A 19,615-nucleotide genomic window follows, 5' to 3' on the forward strand; every position below is an offset into this window, starting at 1 on the left:
TGCATTCCTGTATGGAGAATTGGAAGAGTAGATCTACATGAAGCAACCAAAGGGCTACGAAGTTAAAGGGGCAGAGAAAAAGGTTTGCAAGTTAATGAGGTCGTTGTACGGCCTGAAACAGTCGCCTAGGCAGTGATATAAAAAATTTGATTCTTTCATGGTGAGTCAGAAATTTACTCGGAGTGAATACGATCACTGTGTCTATTACAAGACACTGAGTGATAAAAAATTCATCATCCTAGTACTGTATGTTGATGATATGTTGATTACCTGTCATGATATGTCTGAAATCAACGTACTGAAGACTCAGTTATCAGGGACATTCGAGATGAAAGATCTAGGGGCTGCAAAGAGGGTTCTCGGCATAAATATTCATAGAGACAGGAAGAGGAGCAGACTTTGGTTGTCACAGGCAGAATACCTTGAAAAGGTATTGATCAAGTATGGGATGAACCAGGTAAAGTCGGTAAGTGTTCCCCACGCGGCTCACTTCAAGCTTTCCTCAGAACAATGTCCTAAATCCAATGAGGAAAAACAGGATATGTCTCATGTGCCCTATTCGAATGCAGTTGATAGTTTAATGTATGTCATGGTCTGTACGAGACCGGATATTTCACAGGCAGTTGGTGTTGTGAGCAGATACATGTTAAAACTCGGCAAGCAACATTGTGAGGCGGTGAAATGACTATTTCGATACATTCGAGGTACGAAAGACTACGTCTTAACTTTTGAAAAGATGGGAACAAAGTTGGTAGGGTATGTGGATTCTGATTACGCAGGCAGTATAAATTTCAGAAAGTCTACTTCAGGATACTCATTTGTACTAGCGGGTGGAGTAATCAGTTGGATGTCAAAGCTTCAGTCCATGGTGGCTCTTTCCACGATCGAAGCATAATATATGGCAATGACAGAAGCATTTAAAGAAGGTGTTTGGCTCAGAGGCATGATAAATCAGTTGAGACTTCAGCAGGAGGCCGTGCCGGTTAACTGTGATAGCGAGAGCGCTATCAATTTGACTAAAAAATCTGTTTATCACTCTCGTACTAAACACATTGATGTTCGTCACCACTTTATCCGACAAGTGCTTGGGGAAGGAGGTGTCACACTAGAAAAGATTCACACCAGCGTGAATCCAGCAGACATGCTCATTAAGGTCGTTCTTACAAAGAAGTTCAAGTTCTGTGCAACTTCCATGGGCTTGGTGATGGCGTAAAAGAAGGACAGTGTGCACGAGAAGCATTGATTGAAGCTATGATGAAATGAAGAGATAAAAGAAGTGTTCAAGGAGCTACACAGTTAAAGATTGAAGACTTGGTGGAACGATTGTTGAAAAAGTCTTAAATCTGATTTTGGGTATTACTCGACTGGTCGTGGGTCAGCCACGACTGGTCGAGGGAGCTGCTCGACTTGTCGAGCACTGCACGACTCGAAGTCCAAAGAACTCATTTTTTTGGTATCCGAGACTCACGACCGGTCGTGGTGATTGCTTGACCAGTCATAGGGGTCCTACGACTAGTCGTAGCCTCGGCTCAACTAGTCATAGTTACGCAGATTCGTTTCCGAATCTAATGCGGACTGCAGAAATTTGAGTCAGTCTTTCGCAAAGTGTGAAAGGAAGTTGCCTAAACTATAAATAGGGGTCCCTAGGGCTTTTCTAAATAATAGGAAAATTATTCTAAAGCATTCTAAAGGGTTCTAGGGTTATCAAAAGGGTGTAGCAAGAGTGAGATTCGAGGTTGTTCGAATCGGGTAAGTTCTCTCTCTTATAAGTTTCTTTTCATAGTGGATTTCTGTCGCTTTGTGCCGTGGTTTTTTCCCGCGAGGGTTTTCCACGTTAAAACTTTGTGTTCTTCTGTGATTGCTTGTTACTATTGAATTACTATCCTAGATCTAGATCTGTGTGATTCCGCAGCACAAACCCCCAACAAATAGTGGTTGTTTCTTCAGTGTTATATTCCATAACATGAGGAATTAAAAAAGAAAACATAAAAAAGAAAGTCTGGTGGAAACAACGCCCATTGTTCCATCATATAATACTGTCTTTATTCTATCATATAACAGCCATTGTGGAGAAAATTGCTATTACATAAGAGGCAGAGAATATTGTGAAACTAGCCATAATAGCTAGAGAATGTTACCCACCTTGGTAGGGAGAGAGAACTCGACATGTTATACCATACCCTTGGGCATTCTAAATTTCTTAATGACAATGTTCTATTGATTTTCCTGCAAAACCAGTCTCAGTCATCTAGTTATGCAACCATACTGTACCTCAAAAAATGACTGCTTCAATAAAACTTCCCATCTCTCACATGTACGAGTCTTGGTGTGGAAATCTTCAAACATCATCTCTTCAAACGCCCGTGGGAGCTCCCTTTCTGCGCCTCCCTGTCCAAAGAAATTCATGTCCATGAGTGATAGAGAAAGAGAGAAACCTATTCCATGAGCTACCCTATTTGTCTTTTGGGTCTGGAAATAAGGCCGGGGCCAGCCATATACACAGGCTAGTCCAGCCATTGACAACCATGTCCTTGAATCCTATGCATATGATCAACTACAACAGAGTCGTGACATGCTATCATGGTAAGCGCACCCTGATCATTATATAATACCTATAAGAGGACAGATATCAGCCCAGCTGCTCCACATCTGCCATGTGCCAAATCCATTCCAATCATGAGGCAGGCCCCAGCAAGAACATGCCTTGGGCATCAGACAGGTTGGCTCACCAGGTGGGCCTCACATGTTGACTGTGGACTGTTGGTTGTTCTTTTCAATCATCCATTTTTTATCAACACATTTACACCTGATGAATAAACTGCCCTAACTTTTGGGCTAGGGAACATCAATAGCAAGGCTGCTTATCAATGCCTGGATTTTGGACATGGTTGCCATTTTGGCACACAAGGCTGTTTGAGTTTGGCCGTGTTTGACTTCAATCACTCCACCGTGGCCTCACCATGTATCACCCAAAAATCAAGCCATTCCAGTCAACAGGTGTATCACGCTTGCATTAGAAAAAAATTGACACTTCAAATTTTTGAGACACCATTGACATTCACTATGCACTTCTGATGATCAACTGGCCATATTTTTAGCACACAATAAACACATGGTGGGGTCCACTTGATAAACAGACCCAAGCTTGCACACGAGTGCAACATTAGCATGTGCAGCTTACCAGCAGCCATAGCAGGGTTCAAACTCTAAAGAGATCATCACCACAGTGTCACCCATATTAGGCAGAACCTAATCAGCCTATAGATGAACTCTGCATTGTAGTTGAGAAAAGCATACCAGGGGAGCTCTTGACCCAGAGGGTCTGAATATCGATCGTAGACAGCTGTGGATCATCGAGGCGCTTCCAAGTCTTGATGGATTTCACCACTCCCCAACCTCCCTTCTCTGTTCGCTCTAGAGAAGCCAAAACTACCCTCGCTCTCCGCGACCACCCAGCCAGCCCATAGGCATGGTATCCAAACCCACCAGCATAACAGAGATGTATATCCATTAGCTCACCGCAGAAGTCATTGACATGATCATGGCCAGTGAAGACAGCCTTCACATCCCCTGCTTCAACCAAGGTTGTAAAGAAGCCCGAGTTTATAGAAGCTGAGCTGATGCCTTCCTGTTTCACGCCCGTGAAATTTGATTCGTCGAAGCTACTGAATTCTGGCAATGGGATGTGGAAATATGCTAGCCCTGGCGCTGGTTGTTTCTGACCCTTGGATCCACCCATGTACTCTTTCTACAAAACAGAGCATACGATTGAACCACACAACTCAGAAATTTGATCCTGTATAAAATTTTATACACGGTGAAAATTTTATACACTGAACTCGGTGCATCTGCCATCTCTTCCATCCATTCAAAGGCATGGTCATGTACTGGGTATACCAGCTTTTCCATCCATTTCAATGAATATGGTCAAGTATTGGGTTTGATTGATGAACCACTGCTCAGATGGCGCACTGCTTCAAAATTGGTAGTCAGGCAGCTTAAGCTGTGGGATCGATGGGGCTGCTTTGCGAAAGCTATCTAAAGTCATGTGCAAGGGTCCATAAAGCAGTGGATTATCTGAGCATTGGTGAATGTTGAAGAACTCTAGGATCATTATGGTCCAATTTTGGCACCATGGCCTACTCAAGTGCTGGCCCATAACTGGATGCATGGGTATGTGCATGGATTCAACAAATAGAACATGTGGGATTATTACTCAAGGATCAACACAAGCAATAGGTGCATTAGATGTTGACTGAAAAAATACGAGTCAGTACCTTGCTTACGTGGACAAATCAGCACACACTCCAAATGCATTTCCTAATTGCCCAACTAGGCTCAGTAGTTTCCCATGGAGGCCATCAACTATGGAGGAAGCAGAAATGGTCTAGATCACGAACACACGCAGCATGAATGCAGATTCCTGTTAATTTATAGGGAACAATGCAGGATTTGGTTCCATACAAGGATAAGAAGTCACCCCCATTTGTGCATTTCTCCCAGGATTTGTTTCCATGCAAGGATAAGTCATCCTCCTTTGTGCATTTGTACCAGTGTTTGGGTATCTGTGAACCTTATTTTATGAGAAGCATGCATCAAATGATCCTGCAAAGTGGCAAAACATCAAGGGAATTTGGGCTGGTCCAGGATGAGATGCCCATAAGGTTCACCAATGGCGCCGATCAGGTCCACCACCAGATCATGCACCCCCACATGAGGCAATACGTGACAACCTAACACCTACATGGGATAATTGAGCACAGGATCAGGTGGGCGATAGATGACCTATCCTCCAACTTGGCTAATCAACCCATCAGGTGGGCAGCACATGCATGACAGCATGATAGCAAGGATGGGCTAGAAAAATTGCCAATCATCCACATTCAACATACATGTGCGCTCCACATGAAGAATGATCTGGTCTGATCTTTTGGGCCTTGTCATCTTCAGAATGGTGATTGTATGATGCGTCGCTTGGATGTCCAACAACTGTTCCATGTTGTCATGTGCGGCCATGTGTGGTGTTGCCCATGGCCTTGGCATCTGCAGTGGAATTTCACCACAATGGGTACTCGAACCCTAGCACATACGCAACCCAACACAAATATCAGTCCTCTCCACTCGTCAACCGGTTGCTTACATGTTGAATGTGAACCGCTGACAATCTTTCAAACTATCCATTGCTTTGAACACATGTTGGGGACCTGATGAGTGGACCAGATTAGTTTCAGCTCACTTGCCCTTGCATGTGGTGTGGCACACCTCCCATAGAGGTGGGTGTAGAGAGGTGCACACATGCTTGGCAAATTTCGATGAAAAGAAAAATTATTGATGACTAAATCTTAGAGATAGAGAATAGGGTAATAGACTAATAGTTCACCACCATTTAAATTGTGGAGTGTCATCCACCATACATGTTTTGCAATCTGGACTTTCCAACTTGTGGGCCCGATTCTTGTTAAAGCAAAGCCTCACTTGACTCTTAACCTAACAATCTTTAGCACCTGGTTCTGTTCAATGAAATTAGAACCATTGAACATTTTATTTTATGATTAGGATCATTCAGTCGGTGTGATTTTCGTGGTATGATCCATCCAAATGGGCTCTGCAATTTCAACATTCAGGATCAAAGTGAATTTATGCTTGCGTACGGTGGACGAGGCAACACAAAGTGGTGGTGGACTCCATTACCCCCTTGTCCCTTTTAATCTTATTATCACCAAAACCATAAGAAACTACCTCATGATTCTGGAGAGACCAGGCGTGTGATGAAAGGGCAACAGTGCATCAAACAGGATCATTTTATTTGTCCCCTCCCCTATGCTCAACAACATCCAACAAAAGGCTTCATTCGGATTACCAAAGGATATTATAGCTTGAAACCACACCAAAATTCAACGTTCGATTTAGGACACGAGTGCCCTTGTGACATTCATGTCAGAGATCGGCATCATTCCTCAGGGTAGGGCTCACCATGACCATGCACTGGGCACTTTAATAATAGCGGAGTTGCTAGTTCCTCTAGCAGCATATGAGGCTTGGTGCATAGGCATTGAAAATATGTATGCGTGGCATACATTTAAGGGAACCTAACATGATTAAATTGTGGAACCCATTGTCGCTAAGTCATAGTCCCAAAATCTGATTGGTTGAGTAATCCTAACCACTAATGGACACTTGTTTGTTGAAATAAGACCACTGGATATATTTTCATGTTTGAACGGCCGATAATTGTTCATCAATTTGATAATCAAATAGTCAAATAAGTGCAACTTTTGGTTCATAATACATCTAGACTAAGACCCATAATCTTGACAGTTAAATTTGACTTGTATTGCATGGATGCAATATCTAAAGGCCTGCTTGGGTGCTACTTAAAACTATTTCTTTTGCTAAGGATTAAAAATAATTTTGATAGTTAACAATCATGATCTCTAATACATAATTATGATTAACTGAAATAAGATGAACTCATTTTTAAGTGGCACCCAAAACAGGCCCCAAGTAATTTCTATGTGCCTGTATATCTTCCATCACGCTCGTAATAAAATTTTGCACTTGATAAGACAGTACAATGGAAGGCTATTGGCACCCACTAGTCTTGACAGTAAAATCTACCCACCTAAACAGCATTTTTCTGAAGGGAGCTATTTCATACTCATAAAGAGTCTGAGGTTGATGGGTACGCATTCAGAAATAGTACACGTTCCTAACACTGATTCAAATTAAAATTGATTGAAAAATCTTAGCCTCAGATTTGGGGGTACTTGTTCACTGAATTCAGACCTTTGGATTTTATTTTTTTTAAATTTTTTTCCCCTTTTATCTCATCTATTCAATAAATGTACACTAATCCACTAATTAAATAATCAAGTCACTGTAACTTTTGGTGTATGATCCATGTAAAGTTGGGTTCATCTATAGGATCCCAAGTTTGGATCCAAAGTAATCATTTTCAAATTATATCCCCATAGTTCACAAATATTTATTTTTTACTTAAAAAATCTCTTAGAACTTAATCCATAACAATTTTCGCATTGAACCCATAAACGTCTGTATTTTATTTATTTATTTATGAAAGGATTCATCTAAGTTGTTTGAATGCCACATGTATAATTTATTAGTGCCCAGGGGGTAACCATCACACTAAGCCAGTGTGTCAACTAATTATTTTTTTAAATCTTTTTGTCTACATGTGTGGCACACCCGATTAGGAGACTATCCTGATTTCTGGTTCAGTGGAAGCCACCTTATAAACAACCAGGATTCACACGTGTGATGTGGATCTCCTCATCAATTAACAACCAGCATTTGGCATTGGAATTTCCAACTAAAAGAGAAAGAGGAGTTATTTGATAGTCTGGCAGTGAGGATGCGTGATACGCAGGCAATCAGAAATTGTACACATGGCATACATCAAATAAATTGTGGATCTCATTGTCTCTAACTCAAAGACCCAAGATCAGATTGGTCGAACAATCCCAACCTCTGATTCCAGGAAACTTGACCGTCCAATAAAATATCCGCCAATCCAATAGTCAGAAAATCAAATAAGTGTAATTTTTTGGGTCATGACACATCTACATTGGGCCCCATAATTTGAACAGTTTAATTTGATTTGTGTTCTGCACATGCAATTTCGAAGCAATTTCTAACTCCTTGCATATCATCCACCACACTCTGCAAGAGTATCAAAGTTTATCAAAGTTTTTTATTCCTCAAAGAGAGAAAAAAGAGAAAAAGAAAGAGAAACAAATCCATACCTGCAGCTTAGACGAAGTGCGTTGAAACCAAAATTGCTGAGAGGGTTTAATCCAACCATAGCCAGGAATGGATGGAACCGTCGAGTAATCCCCACTGTCCAAAAAATACAGGTTGAGAATGGACTTGTTCTGCATGCTTGAACCCTCGACCCCAGCCACCTCCATGTTGTAGTTTCCGTAGCCATCGATCCCTTCTCCATGGCAGGAATCGGCAGTCGGATTGAGGCGAGACACTGTGTGTTTCATTTGGACAATATGCTGCATCACACCTTCCCGCGACAACGTCGATTCTTGGTCGTGGTTTCCCAGGACGGCCGCCCATGGGATTCCCGACAATATCGCAGGGGCAAAAGCAGCATTTAGCGATTGCCCGGCATCAGTCGCGTCGAGGCCAAAGATGTTGTCACCTACTCGATGGACGAAGACGAAAAAACGTTTAGCAAGCAACATATCAGCAATGGGGAAAACTAAGGGCACGTTCGTTTCGCTAATTTCAATGGTAATGTAATGTAAATGAGCCCTTCGTTACTATTTCATAATATTTGTTTAAACAAGTATTATGACATATAATTTGAGAATCAAATGTAGATGTAATAGGAGATGTAATAGGAGATGAGTAAAGAAATTTGTAATCATTACATTTTACATTATAAAATTGTTATCTTTACAATTTTACGTAGATAAGATGCCATCATTGCAGTCAAATGCAATGGATGCCACCAAATAAGTAAAACAATTTGTAATCATTATTCATTTTGTTTACTTTACTGATGTAATTGGTGAAACAAACTGGCCCTTAGATATTCTGGCAGAATATGCGTTTGATAACATTTGTGGGTAACCACTAGTGGTTGGGTCCCACACAGTTATTCCTCGAGACATCCAGGCCTTTCAGTATGATGGCTGATACACATGGATTTAGAAATTGTACATGTAAATGAAGTATTCTCAAATTGAACTGTCAAAAGTTGTGGTCCCAATTTAGATGGATTAGAAACCAAAAATTACACTTCCTTGACCACCTTACTAGTAATTGGTAGACCTTTAATGGATAGTTGAAAGGAAAATATCCAACATTTCGAATTAAGAAAACATGTGTGGACAAACCAGAGGTTAAAGTTGTTCTTCTAATATGATTTTAAGTGTGTGGTACAATTTATGAGTGCCTGCCTATCAACCATCACTCTTCAAAAAAGACATTAAGGGGGTGTTTGGATCTTAAGTTACTTAAGATAAGTTACTTATGCCTCAAGTAACTTATCTTGATTTCTACTTATTAAGCTGAGGAGACTAAGTAAAAAAGTTACTAATAAGTGATCATAAACCAAACTTACTTGTCTCAAATAAGTTACTTATTTACTGTTGTAAGTAGAAAATGTAACTTATTTGGTGGTATCCAAACGGGCCCCAAATAACTCCATCAGCTATTAGTGTGCAGCTTATGGGGTGAGAGGTAGTCCGGGGACTTATAAACAAGGAGAGATTTGATACTTTGGTAGAGTACGAGGCTTGATACGCAGGAACTCAGAAATTGCACACGTGGCATTCACTAACTGAAATTAAACCCACTTAATTGTTGTCCCACTGTGACTAAGCCACAGTCTAAAACAATCCTAGTCTATGACTCGTAAATGCTTAATTTTTGAAATAGGGCCCATGATATTTCTCACTTCCCCTGACAAAGTGAAATGGCAGAAAAGGATTCATGTAGCCGACCCAATTAGTTGATATAAGGCTTAGATGATGATGACCTTCCAATAAATGCCCCCAATTCGATGGTCAGATAATCAAATAAATGTAACTTGTAGTTTATGATACATCTAAACCAGGGCCTACAATCTAGACAGTTTAGCTTAACTCAATGTTTATGCCACATATGCAATTTGTTAGTAGTAATTTCTAACTGGTGCACCAGACTTGGTCAAGTCCCATGCAAGTCGTCCAAGTCGACTCAGCCTCAGTTGGACTCAATCCGATTCAACATCATGAGTCAGTCAGCTGAGATGGGCCAGCTCACTCCTACTCAGCCAATTTGATTAGACTGGACGAGTGAATCCGACTTGCCAAGTCTTTCAACCACGTATTGCACCCAAAATGCTGACTGCAGCATGGATGCCAAGGTGGTGAAAAAGAAAGAAAGAAAGAAAGAACTACTTAACCCTTCTAACCATTTACCAATTTATCCTCTCACACTCAGCTCGATATCCCAGCCGATGTGTAGGTGTATGATATAGAGCGGGTCGCAGACAGTTTTAATGATATCTCGCAATTCGAAATGAGTTATTGGATGTAAAATATATGATTTTGGAGTATAACGAGCTACTTTAGCCACACAACCCTGCTATGTCGGGTTCGGAAATACCACCAGATCGACAGTCATTTTCCTATTTTAATTACATTTTTACTCTAAAAAGTAAGTTTTAGTTTGATTATAACTCTTAGTGCTTATAACAATTGGGAGAACAGCGTGGTGAAGCCAAATAGGACATTTATATTTTTGGCTGAAAACCTTACATCATGACCGTCTATAAATAGTAAGTTGCGAATTCTAGGAGTTTTAGTTGTTATTTGATTATGAAATCTCTCCCATTGCTTAGTATCCTTATTTTAAGAGTTGTGAACTTGTTTATTTCATTTTATCAATCAAATTACGAATTTTATAAAATTTATTTATATTTTTCTTGCCTTTTTCCTCGTGGATTCGAGAAGTCTCTGTGAGGAGTCCAGAGAAGCTTCGTGGATTCGTAGTTATCCTTGAGGAAGACGGTGATCAACCTCATCACATTCATCCCTGTGTCAGTGTAGCCCAGGAAATAAAAATGTCTAGTGAAAACTTCACCCTTCCACTATGTAGTGGTGGCAATGGGCCCTGTCAAGTCAACTAGCCTAACCAGCATTGGCAATGGTCTGTGCCCAGTCAACCCACACAACCGGCATTGGCAAATGTCTAACCATTGCATTTTAGGCACGCTACTAGTCTTAGGGCCAAGCTAAAAGGGTAGCATATGCAGCTTGGGACCCATTTAGCTAAATGGGCTATGCTTGGTTGCACTCTACCAGTCCTGAGCCACCCATGTGGGGTTATTATTGGGTTGGGCACGCAAAAACTGAAACAAAAAGAATAGATGGTTTATTTACTTACACTAATCGAGCCAGGCTGTACACAGTTTTACCCTCACGTTACATTCTGAAAACCAGAGCTAGGTCCCGGCATGCCAGGTGGTGCCAATCGCGTCCAACCCAAACACAATTAAATGGGTCCAGTTGGGCTGAGATTGGGCTTGTAATTTTTAAAGGGCTGTAAATAGGTCCTATGCCGACCCAATTATAATTACATGGTTCGGTTTGAATAGGCAAGTGGCTTGCTACTTCTAGGTAGGTTGGACCAGGCCACAGAGTAACGGGTCATGGATCGGTTTTGGGCGAAAATTCCTTGCCCAATTAGCAAACGGGTCCAGCCCCAACCCAACCCACAAATACCCATTTTCCCAAACTACAGATCAGATGGTGAGGATCATCTGATATTTTTACTGAGAGCTCTCCATACTCCGCAGTGGAGCCTACAAGGTTCAACCGTCTAGCGTGGGTACGTTCGTGGTTCGTGTGCCCCATTGAGTCATCTAGCTTTTCCTAGAAAATACGAACTCACGCCATTGCCGATAGCAGTTCGGAAAAGGCCAGAGGGAGACACAGCAACTTGCTTTCCACCGTACACGTAGATGGTCAGTTGGGATTATGCATCTACGGTCCCGGGTTCAACATGTTTCCCGTTGCAGTTTCCGACCCGTGATCCTGGGACCCGACACCAGAGAAAAAAGAAAATAAGGAAGCAGATCCAACTGGGATGTACAGATACATCACGGTGGTCCCTGCAACGCCCTGCTGCATCATATACCAGGCGCTGCAGGCAATCTGCGTCAAGAAAAACAGTTCTAGCCACATCTTATCCATCCGATCATTGCCGCAATGATTTAAGGTGAAAACAAAATGGCTTGCTTTTCCGTTCCGTAGGGAGTAGGTAGAAGCAACGTCTATGATTATCCTACCGTTTGGCTTTGTAATGTGGACCATATTTATTTAGGCCCACTCGATGGACGGTGTCTGTCAGTCTGTGGATCAGCTTCACCACTCGTCCTACCGTTTCACTGACCGTGGGTCCACTTCGATGTATGCGTTGTATATCCACACCATCCATCCGTTTTGCTAGCTTATTTTAGGGCAGGTCCCAAAAGTAAATAGATGCAAATATCAGGTGAACCACACCACAAGGTCACATGGACGCAAATGAAGGAAGAAGGGTAATTTTTTAGTATAGCCTACCAAACCTACCTAATCAAACTAACCTTTATCTGTATGGACAAATTTTTCAACTGCTTTATCTTAAAGAACAGAGATATTTTTGTCTAAAATCATATTTCCGTATCCTAAAATTCTATTTACTAGCATAAGTTTTCGAGCGTCCAAAAAAATAAATAAATAACGGGCATAGAAGGAAAGAGCCTACAGTGCTAATGTTTTTAAGGAAAAACACAAATCCAAAACTTCTGTAGCTTCCGTAGGGCTTTTAATAGTGGAAATTCAATCCAAACTCCTGTAGTCCCCGTAGGGCTTTTAATGGTGTAAATTCAATTCCTGCTTTATGGTCCACCTAAAATAAGCTGGCACAACGGATGCCATGATTATACAACGCATGCATTAGGGCGGACCCCACGTTCAGGGCGCCACGCACCCGGCTGGATCTGGGGTCGGAGCTAATCCGCGTACCGTTTCACGGGTCCTTGGAGCCAGCTGGCAGCATCCGCAAGTGTCTGAGAAGTCACGGACCACACGTTAGCCTTTCCCGCAAGTAGAACCGAATGCCCCGCAAGAAAAAAAATCCGGTTGGTCAACGAAGCAAATGCCAGCAAATTTAAAAAATTCTTCCTGTAATTATGAAAAATTATTTCGATTGGATAAGAACACCCTTTTAAAACGCCGAAATTCCTTATATTATACGATTCACATTTGGTTATTGACAGTGGCATTTCTGTCAATTCACAAATAAGAGGGACAAGCGGAGCTCAATTTACTCTTCGAAATGAATAAAAGGATTAAAAAATAAAAAGAGTAGAAAAACATTTTTTTTTAAAAAGTCCCAAATAATTCGATTTTGGGAAAGAAAAACGAAAATCCATGTACGTAGGTTCTGATGTACCTGTGAAGACGATGAGATCTGGCTTTTCAGCTCGGATCATCCGTTCGACGAAGGCGGTGGTGTTGAGATCGGAGCATCCAGGGACCTGCTCCGGCAAGACGTCCACGCAGGGCGTCGTCTTACCGTCGGCGTAGTGCATGTCAGCCACCTGCAAGATCTTGAATCTGCCGTTTTGGCCAAAACGGAGGAGAGATGGAGAGTTAGAAGGTTTCGCATCTGCAGGGAAGATAAGAGAAGAAAGAGGAAAACAGATGAAGAAGCAGAGGAAGAGAGAAATTAAAGAAGAAAATGAAGGTTTGGAAGGCATTCGGATATTTCTATTTTTCAGTTTAAATTTCTAGTTCCCGTTTGGAGGACAGAATTTTTATTTTTCGGGTTGGCTTTTCCTTCTTTCTTTCTTTCTTTTTTTCTTTCTAGCTTATTATATACATAGCCAGAAATGTTAAAAGAATATTCGGCGGAGGTTCAGAGAAGTAAATAAATATAGATAAGAGAAATGAAAGGACGCTACCCGAGTTTCCTCTGCTGACGCGGTTGGCTGGTGACCCCGACACCAGCCAGCTAGCTGTTGTCAAAACTCTGTGGGCACTACCACGACGTATGTGGGTTATCCTCACGGTCCATCTATTTTTCTAGCTCATTTTAGGGCATGACCCAAAAAATGAGACATCCAAATCTCAAGTGGGCCACCACATTGGAAACAGTAGAGATTGAATAGCATAGCATTAAAAACTTCTTAGGGCTCGCAGTAATGTCTATTTGTCATGGAACCTGTTGATAAATTCATATATGTTTACACAATTTAATTAAATATAAGATTGAGGGCTTGCATTTAATTTATATGGAAGATTAAGAAGTGCTGGCATGCTAAAGTTAAGTTTGGGGCCCGTTTGGTTTTTCAATTATCGTGGTAGTTGGTTGTAAAGAAGTCATGATGACTTTATACTTGTATCTGTAACGATTGTATGTATTCCAACTGACTGCTCTCACACGTTTGATTTTTTACCATTTACCTGGTAGAATAGACATGAATGCACAAGCCCTATGTTTGGGTAGACAATGTATTAGTCATGTCACTCTGCTCTTGCTAATATGGTGTCCAGCACCCCAACTCTATTACAAATGCACTGTAGTTGGAAATCCTCTGCAATAACTACAAAGATGGATTGTAGTCATGAGACAAAATAATGAGATAGATTTAAAGTTCAAGTGGACCCCACCATAGAAAACAGTGGGGACAGTGACATCCGCCGTTCAAAACTTCTTAGGGGCCATAGAAGTTTCTGATCAAGCTTATATTTTTTTTTCCACTTCATCTATATCTATGTTAACTTATGAATAGGTTGGATCTAAAAACTATATCATGGCGGGCCCTATAAATGTTTCAACAGTTGGTGTGACTGATCCCACGGTTTTCTGTGGTGGGTCCTCTTGAACTTTAAATCTATATCATTCTTTTTCTCACGCCATAAAATGATCTCTAAAACGTATGGACATTGGGGATTTCTCATAAACATGATGGTGGCACCACATAGCTTCGGGTCAAACTACCTTTGTGGGAAAGGCTTTCTATGGAAATCCACATAATTTAACAAAGTGATGGGACGTGATGACTAGGGCTAAAAGTTGGGCGGGTTCAACCCGACCCACCCATGACCGACCCGACATTGGGTTGGGCTTGGGTAGGATGTATCGGGCCCAATCTCAAGCTTGGGCTATACAAACACCAACCCGATAAAACTTGGGTCGGGCTCAGGTTGAGGTCTCGGGTTACCTGGCCCAACCCGAACCCAATCAATATATAAATTACTTATAAATTATAATTGAGTGTGGATCGTTTGGGTCAAAGTCACACTAGTGATGTCAGGTCTCATTTGTCCACATCATTTCCAATGACTCAAGCTAACAAGATATGCCAGATTTTTCTCTCTAAATAGATTGCATGCTATGCTACATGTCTTTTAAAGAAGTAATTGTCCTATATTTTAGCTTATTTTTTTAAAAAGAAAAAATGAAGTTCTTTACAATGAATAATTACATATATAATTAATAAAATCATAGATACAAAAAATAAGTCCTAAATTGAAATGTAATAAACTAATGTAATAAGGAAAATATTAGCACGTATACACCCGACCGACTCGATTAACCCGATCGAGCCCGGCTTGGGTCGAGAATTCCCAACCCAAGGTTGGGTTGGGTTGGGTTGGGTTGGGTTGGGTTAGGTTAGGGTTGGGGTATAAGAACCTTGGGTTGGGTTAGAGTTGAGCACCAACCCGGCCCAACTCGCCCGACTTTCATCCCTAGTTTCCAGCACCCCAACTCTATTACAAATGCACTGTAGTTGGAAATCCTCTGCACTCTTAGGGCGTGTTTGGGTGGTGGGATGGGATTCAAAAAACATAATAATTACCCATGGCAGGGATTGACCCCCCGTTGCCATCGGACAAGATTAATTCCATACTTTGTTGGTGATATGATGGTACATTGAATGAATATACCCACCATCATTTGAAATTACTGAGAATAACACACATGTGTTATATCTAAACCGTTTATTTGTTTTGTAACCTCATTTTATGGCATGGGCCTAAAAATGAGGTAGATCCAAAACTTATGTGGCCCCAAAGAAGTTTTCAACGGTAAGTATTCAATCCCCATTGCTTTCTATGGTAGGGTCCACTTGAGCTTTAGATTTACCTGATTTTTTGGCCCATGCTCTAAAATAATCTCAAAAAATGGGTGGACGGTGTGGATATAGCCCACACATCATGGTGGGACCTACACAACTTGCTAACATTGAGTGAAATTAGCACGGGACCAATGCAATTCCATCTAATCTAATTCCAAGCTTTTCCATTCTTCCCAAACATGGAGTGGAATTGGCACAAGACCAGATGAATCCCATCCCACCTAATCCCTTCTAATCCCACTGCCCAAACACGCCCTAACTACAAAGATGGATTGTAGTCTCTCGTTAATCAACTGACCGATGGTCCGTGGCCAATGGGACCCATATCTTCTATACGTCTTTCATCCATGCCCTTTAAGCATATTTACCAACGCAATATATGGATGTGGGATCAGCAACCCACTGTACATGTTGTGTGATGGTAAGCCTAAATATGTGAAAATATATGGTTTACCTGAACTGTAACATAATTTAATCCTAGAAGTTATATGTCAGTTATGAAATATGTGTACTGCCTACAGAGGTATAGGGAGAACAAACATAATAAAAAATAACCCTAAAGTTTCCATAGACTTCCATTCTAACAAACCAACGCAAATCAAATTCCAAAAAAAGTGTTTAACAGTCTTATTAAGTATCTGCAACCACAAAGCTATAAGACTAGCGCTACAACATGAGGTGAATGGTGATGATTAAAACTAAGTAAGCGAAGATTATCCTAGTCAGGGCCGCGAGTAAATGCAGTGTTTCCTCTATTCCAAGCTCCTGTATGTTGTTGCCACCACTGCATAGACAACAATAGGATGGTGCTGAGGAGGTGCCTAGAGGAGGATTCATGCAATTGGCAACACAATATGGTCCATGCGTCGACCCCCGGTTGTCATGGTCGTCTTCGTTTTCATGCATTGGTGCATTTTTTGGCTCCAAAGACTCGCAATACACTGTCCAATGAGAAAATGCCTCCATCGTCGATTTGTATCCATGGAAATGAGCCATGGAATATTCCTCAACCTGTTCACGGCACTCCTCCCACGTATAGTAGATGTCGGGTCAGTGTCCATTGAATACTACATACATCTTCTTACCTATCTACATATATGAAAATATTATGCACAAGATTAAACCAATTATATCAATAATGGAACATATTAATATAAAAATCACTATTTGTCTCCACCTATAGTAGAAAATTGGTCATATAACAATTGAAAGATAGCATACCTGAAGTATTGGAGGAAAGTGTTTAACATGTGAAATATTTCCTATACGAATTGTACATATGAGCAGCATAGTCGTAATATGAACATATTATCCAGTAGATTCAAAACAAGTAATGTGGGTTAGAAGATATTAAAGAATAAAGCATTACAGTCCACATCAGAATCCAAAAAATTAAGTTATCATCCAAAAAACGCACATTAATCCAGCTAGTCAACACAACTAGACCTATAACAAAAAAAAAAAAAAAGTTTTGTCCAAAAAACCATTTGGCCGGCCAGCAAAAGCAAACATAATCTTTCTCGACCAGGTGGAAGGCACTACGCTTAGTCAGACGATTGATCTGGTGAAAGTAGCATCAACACAATGTCCAACCTCCTATACTCAAGGAGAGAAAGAAATGAGACAGATTAATGTTCATCTTTTGAAAATATCTTTGTTGTGCGCAGGATCTCATGACCTCTAAGGCCCTCAATCTGCTCTAGGGCTGGTATAATCTGCGACATACGTACCAGATCCTTCTCTTGGTGTATGGTTATAGCTAGTGACTTGACAGCTTCAGTAACGTCACTCATTCTTTTGCCTATTATGTCACAAGGGCGATTCATTCTTGCTCGCTTCCTTGAATTGGATGTGCTGCCTATATTCACCGAGTTGTTCCCGTTTATAGTCGGACTTCGATTTGCAATATGAGTACCATCACGACTTTGAAACGACCACTGGATGCTAGGTGCACTGTCCCCTACATCGTCACTTGATAACATGAGCGTGTCGTATTTCAAATCAACAGATGGTGTCGATGAAATATCAGGATCCCTAGACCTTCTCAGAGGCTGAGTGTTACGCATGTTTCTTGTGGAGGCATGCAATCCAGTAGCTCGGTCATTTCTGAATAAATACATTAGGTCATCATATCTTCGCACCGCTTTACCTCGTACATGTTGTGCGTAAGGATGTGACTATTGACAACCACGAAGAAAAATTAATATAAGTAAACTTACATGAGAATATATGTACAATTTTAAAACGAAACATATTGTTGAAACTATAAATAAAGTTAATTCGACATTAACCTCACCCATATGTAGTCCTTCTAAACCTTGTCCAGAGCGGTCACTAGCTTCGGGTCATCATCCCATCCAAACCCACTGGTGTTTAGGGTGTCCCGAACCTCGTAATACAATCTCTTCAACGTGTGGAGGAGATTCTCAACATGTTTCTCCTAAACTGATATCCTTAATGCACTCATCATAGTTTCCACGACTGTTTTGTAGGTCTCTTTTTTAAATCCATTAGCACTCTTACAGCCATTTGCAATAACATCCATCAACGTATCAATAAGGCAGTCATCCATTTCATCGGTCCAGTGCATTACACCAATAGATGATCCACTTTCATCGAGTGATTTTAATTTATATTTCCTCGGTATCCTTCGTGGTGTAACACACGGGTCTTGATCAGTTTGTTTTGTTGGGGTGGACTGGTTATTTTGTTTGTTTGGTGACATCTCCCCATAACTAACTTCAATTATCTACAAATAGTGATATGAAGATATTTAATAAGCATTACAACCTTGCATACATGTCATATAATAATGCAAAATTTTAACAAAGTCGAAAGGAGATACACACATTTCAAACATGATATAAAAGTTGAAAGGGAAGATAATCATATTTTGAAACATCCAAAATGATGATAATCTATACACATGTTTATAGGTAACTGAGATTAGAATCACATATCTATATTACTTACTACAAAATGATAATTTAACATATGATTATCATACGCTACAACTCACTGGATGAGATTCATTCCACATCCTCGAAGCAATATTATCTCGAAATGTCACCCCTTCGTCCTTTTCACGTTGTGTGACATTAACCTCACATGATGATAGATCTATACTCTCCATTACATCGGTTGATGTCACCTCATCTTCGACTGAACTGTCTCCTCTAAATAAATGGATAAATTTATGTAACACATAACATGCGATCACTATCTTCACTTGTGTTAGAAGGTTGTATGGTGGAGCTGATTTGAGGATTGGAAACCGAACTTTGAGTACTCCAAATATTCGCTCAATAACATTTCGTAATTGAGCATGTCGATAGTTGAAAAGTTCTTTTTTGTTCGAAGGATTGCGGCCATGCGGTATTCATTGAGGTGGTACCATACACCGCGGTAAGGAGCCATAAATCCAAGTGAATGATCGTAGTCGGCATCAACTACGTAGTAGTTACCTACAATTGATTATAAGTAATTATCAATATAAATAAAGTTAGAAATCATCCTGTGAAGATGTTCCATAATATAAAATTACGCGAAATACCCTCGGGGATAGTGAATCGATCAGTGGAATGTGTCAATGCACTATATAAGATGCGTGCGTTAGATGCAGACCTTCCTATCAAGCAAGTACATATACGAACTTCATATCAAATGAACATACAGCCATTACTTTCTGAGAGAGGACCCCTTTCCTGTTACGATAGGTTGCACTTTCCAATGCATGCACATAGGCGGGTACGTGGGTGTCATCAATTGCACCAATACAATAATAATTTCAATATGCATTATCAGCAAAAAAATAGATGAGAATGTTATTACAAGACTGGATGTTGCATAATGTGATTACAATTGAGCATACCTGAAAGTACGTGCTCCAATTGGGATTGGTTGGAATCTCGATAGGTATTTCCGTACTTGGTAGTTTTATAATCTCTGGATATAGTCTGACAATAA

General features: G+C 40.7%; 1 protein-coding gene across 1 annotated transcript; it reads right to left on the reverse strand.

Annotated features, from left to right (window-relative positions):
* Positions 1-2,006: 2,006 nt before the first annotated feature.
* On the reverse strand, positions 2,007-13,346 carry LOC131233768 (probable inactive purple acid phosphatase 29). The gene is made up of 4 exons (XM_058230558.1): positions 12,958-13,346; positions 7,764-8,170; positions 3,298-3,748; positions 2,007-2,388 (listed from the first exon to the last, which is right to left on the reverse strand). Exons 1-4 carry the CDS (start codon positions 13,262-13,264, stop codon positions 2,354-2,356), a joined length of 1,200 nt encoding a protein of 399 aa, XP_058086541.1. The 5' UTR covers positions 13,265-13,346; the 3' UTR covers positions 2,007-2,353.
* Between the last annotated feature and the right edge of the window lie 6,269 nt (positions 13,347-19,615).

Source organism: Magnolia sinica, chromosome 18 (assembly GCF_029962835.1).
Source record: "Magnolia sinica isolate HGM2019 chromosome 18, MsV1, whole genome shotgun sequence".
NCBI classification, from domain to species: Eukaryota; Viridiplantae; Streptophyta; class Magnoliopsida; order Magnoliales; family Magnoliaceae; genus Magnolia; species Magnolia sinica.

Coding starts and splice junctions, on each gene's coding strand:
- LOC131233768 (XM_058230558.1), bottom strand. CDS start 13,264: ATGCCTTCCAAACCTTCATTTTCTTCTTTAATTTCTCTCTTCCTCTGC. Junction 8,171..12,957: donor AGATCTCATCGTCTTCACAG/GTACATCAGAAC, acceptor TCCATCGAGTAG/GTGACAACATCTTTGGCCTC. Junction 3,749..7,763: donor GCACTTCGTCTAAGCTGCAG/GTATGGATTTGT, acceptor TCTGTTTTGTAG/AAAGAGTACATGGGTGGATC.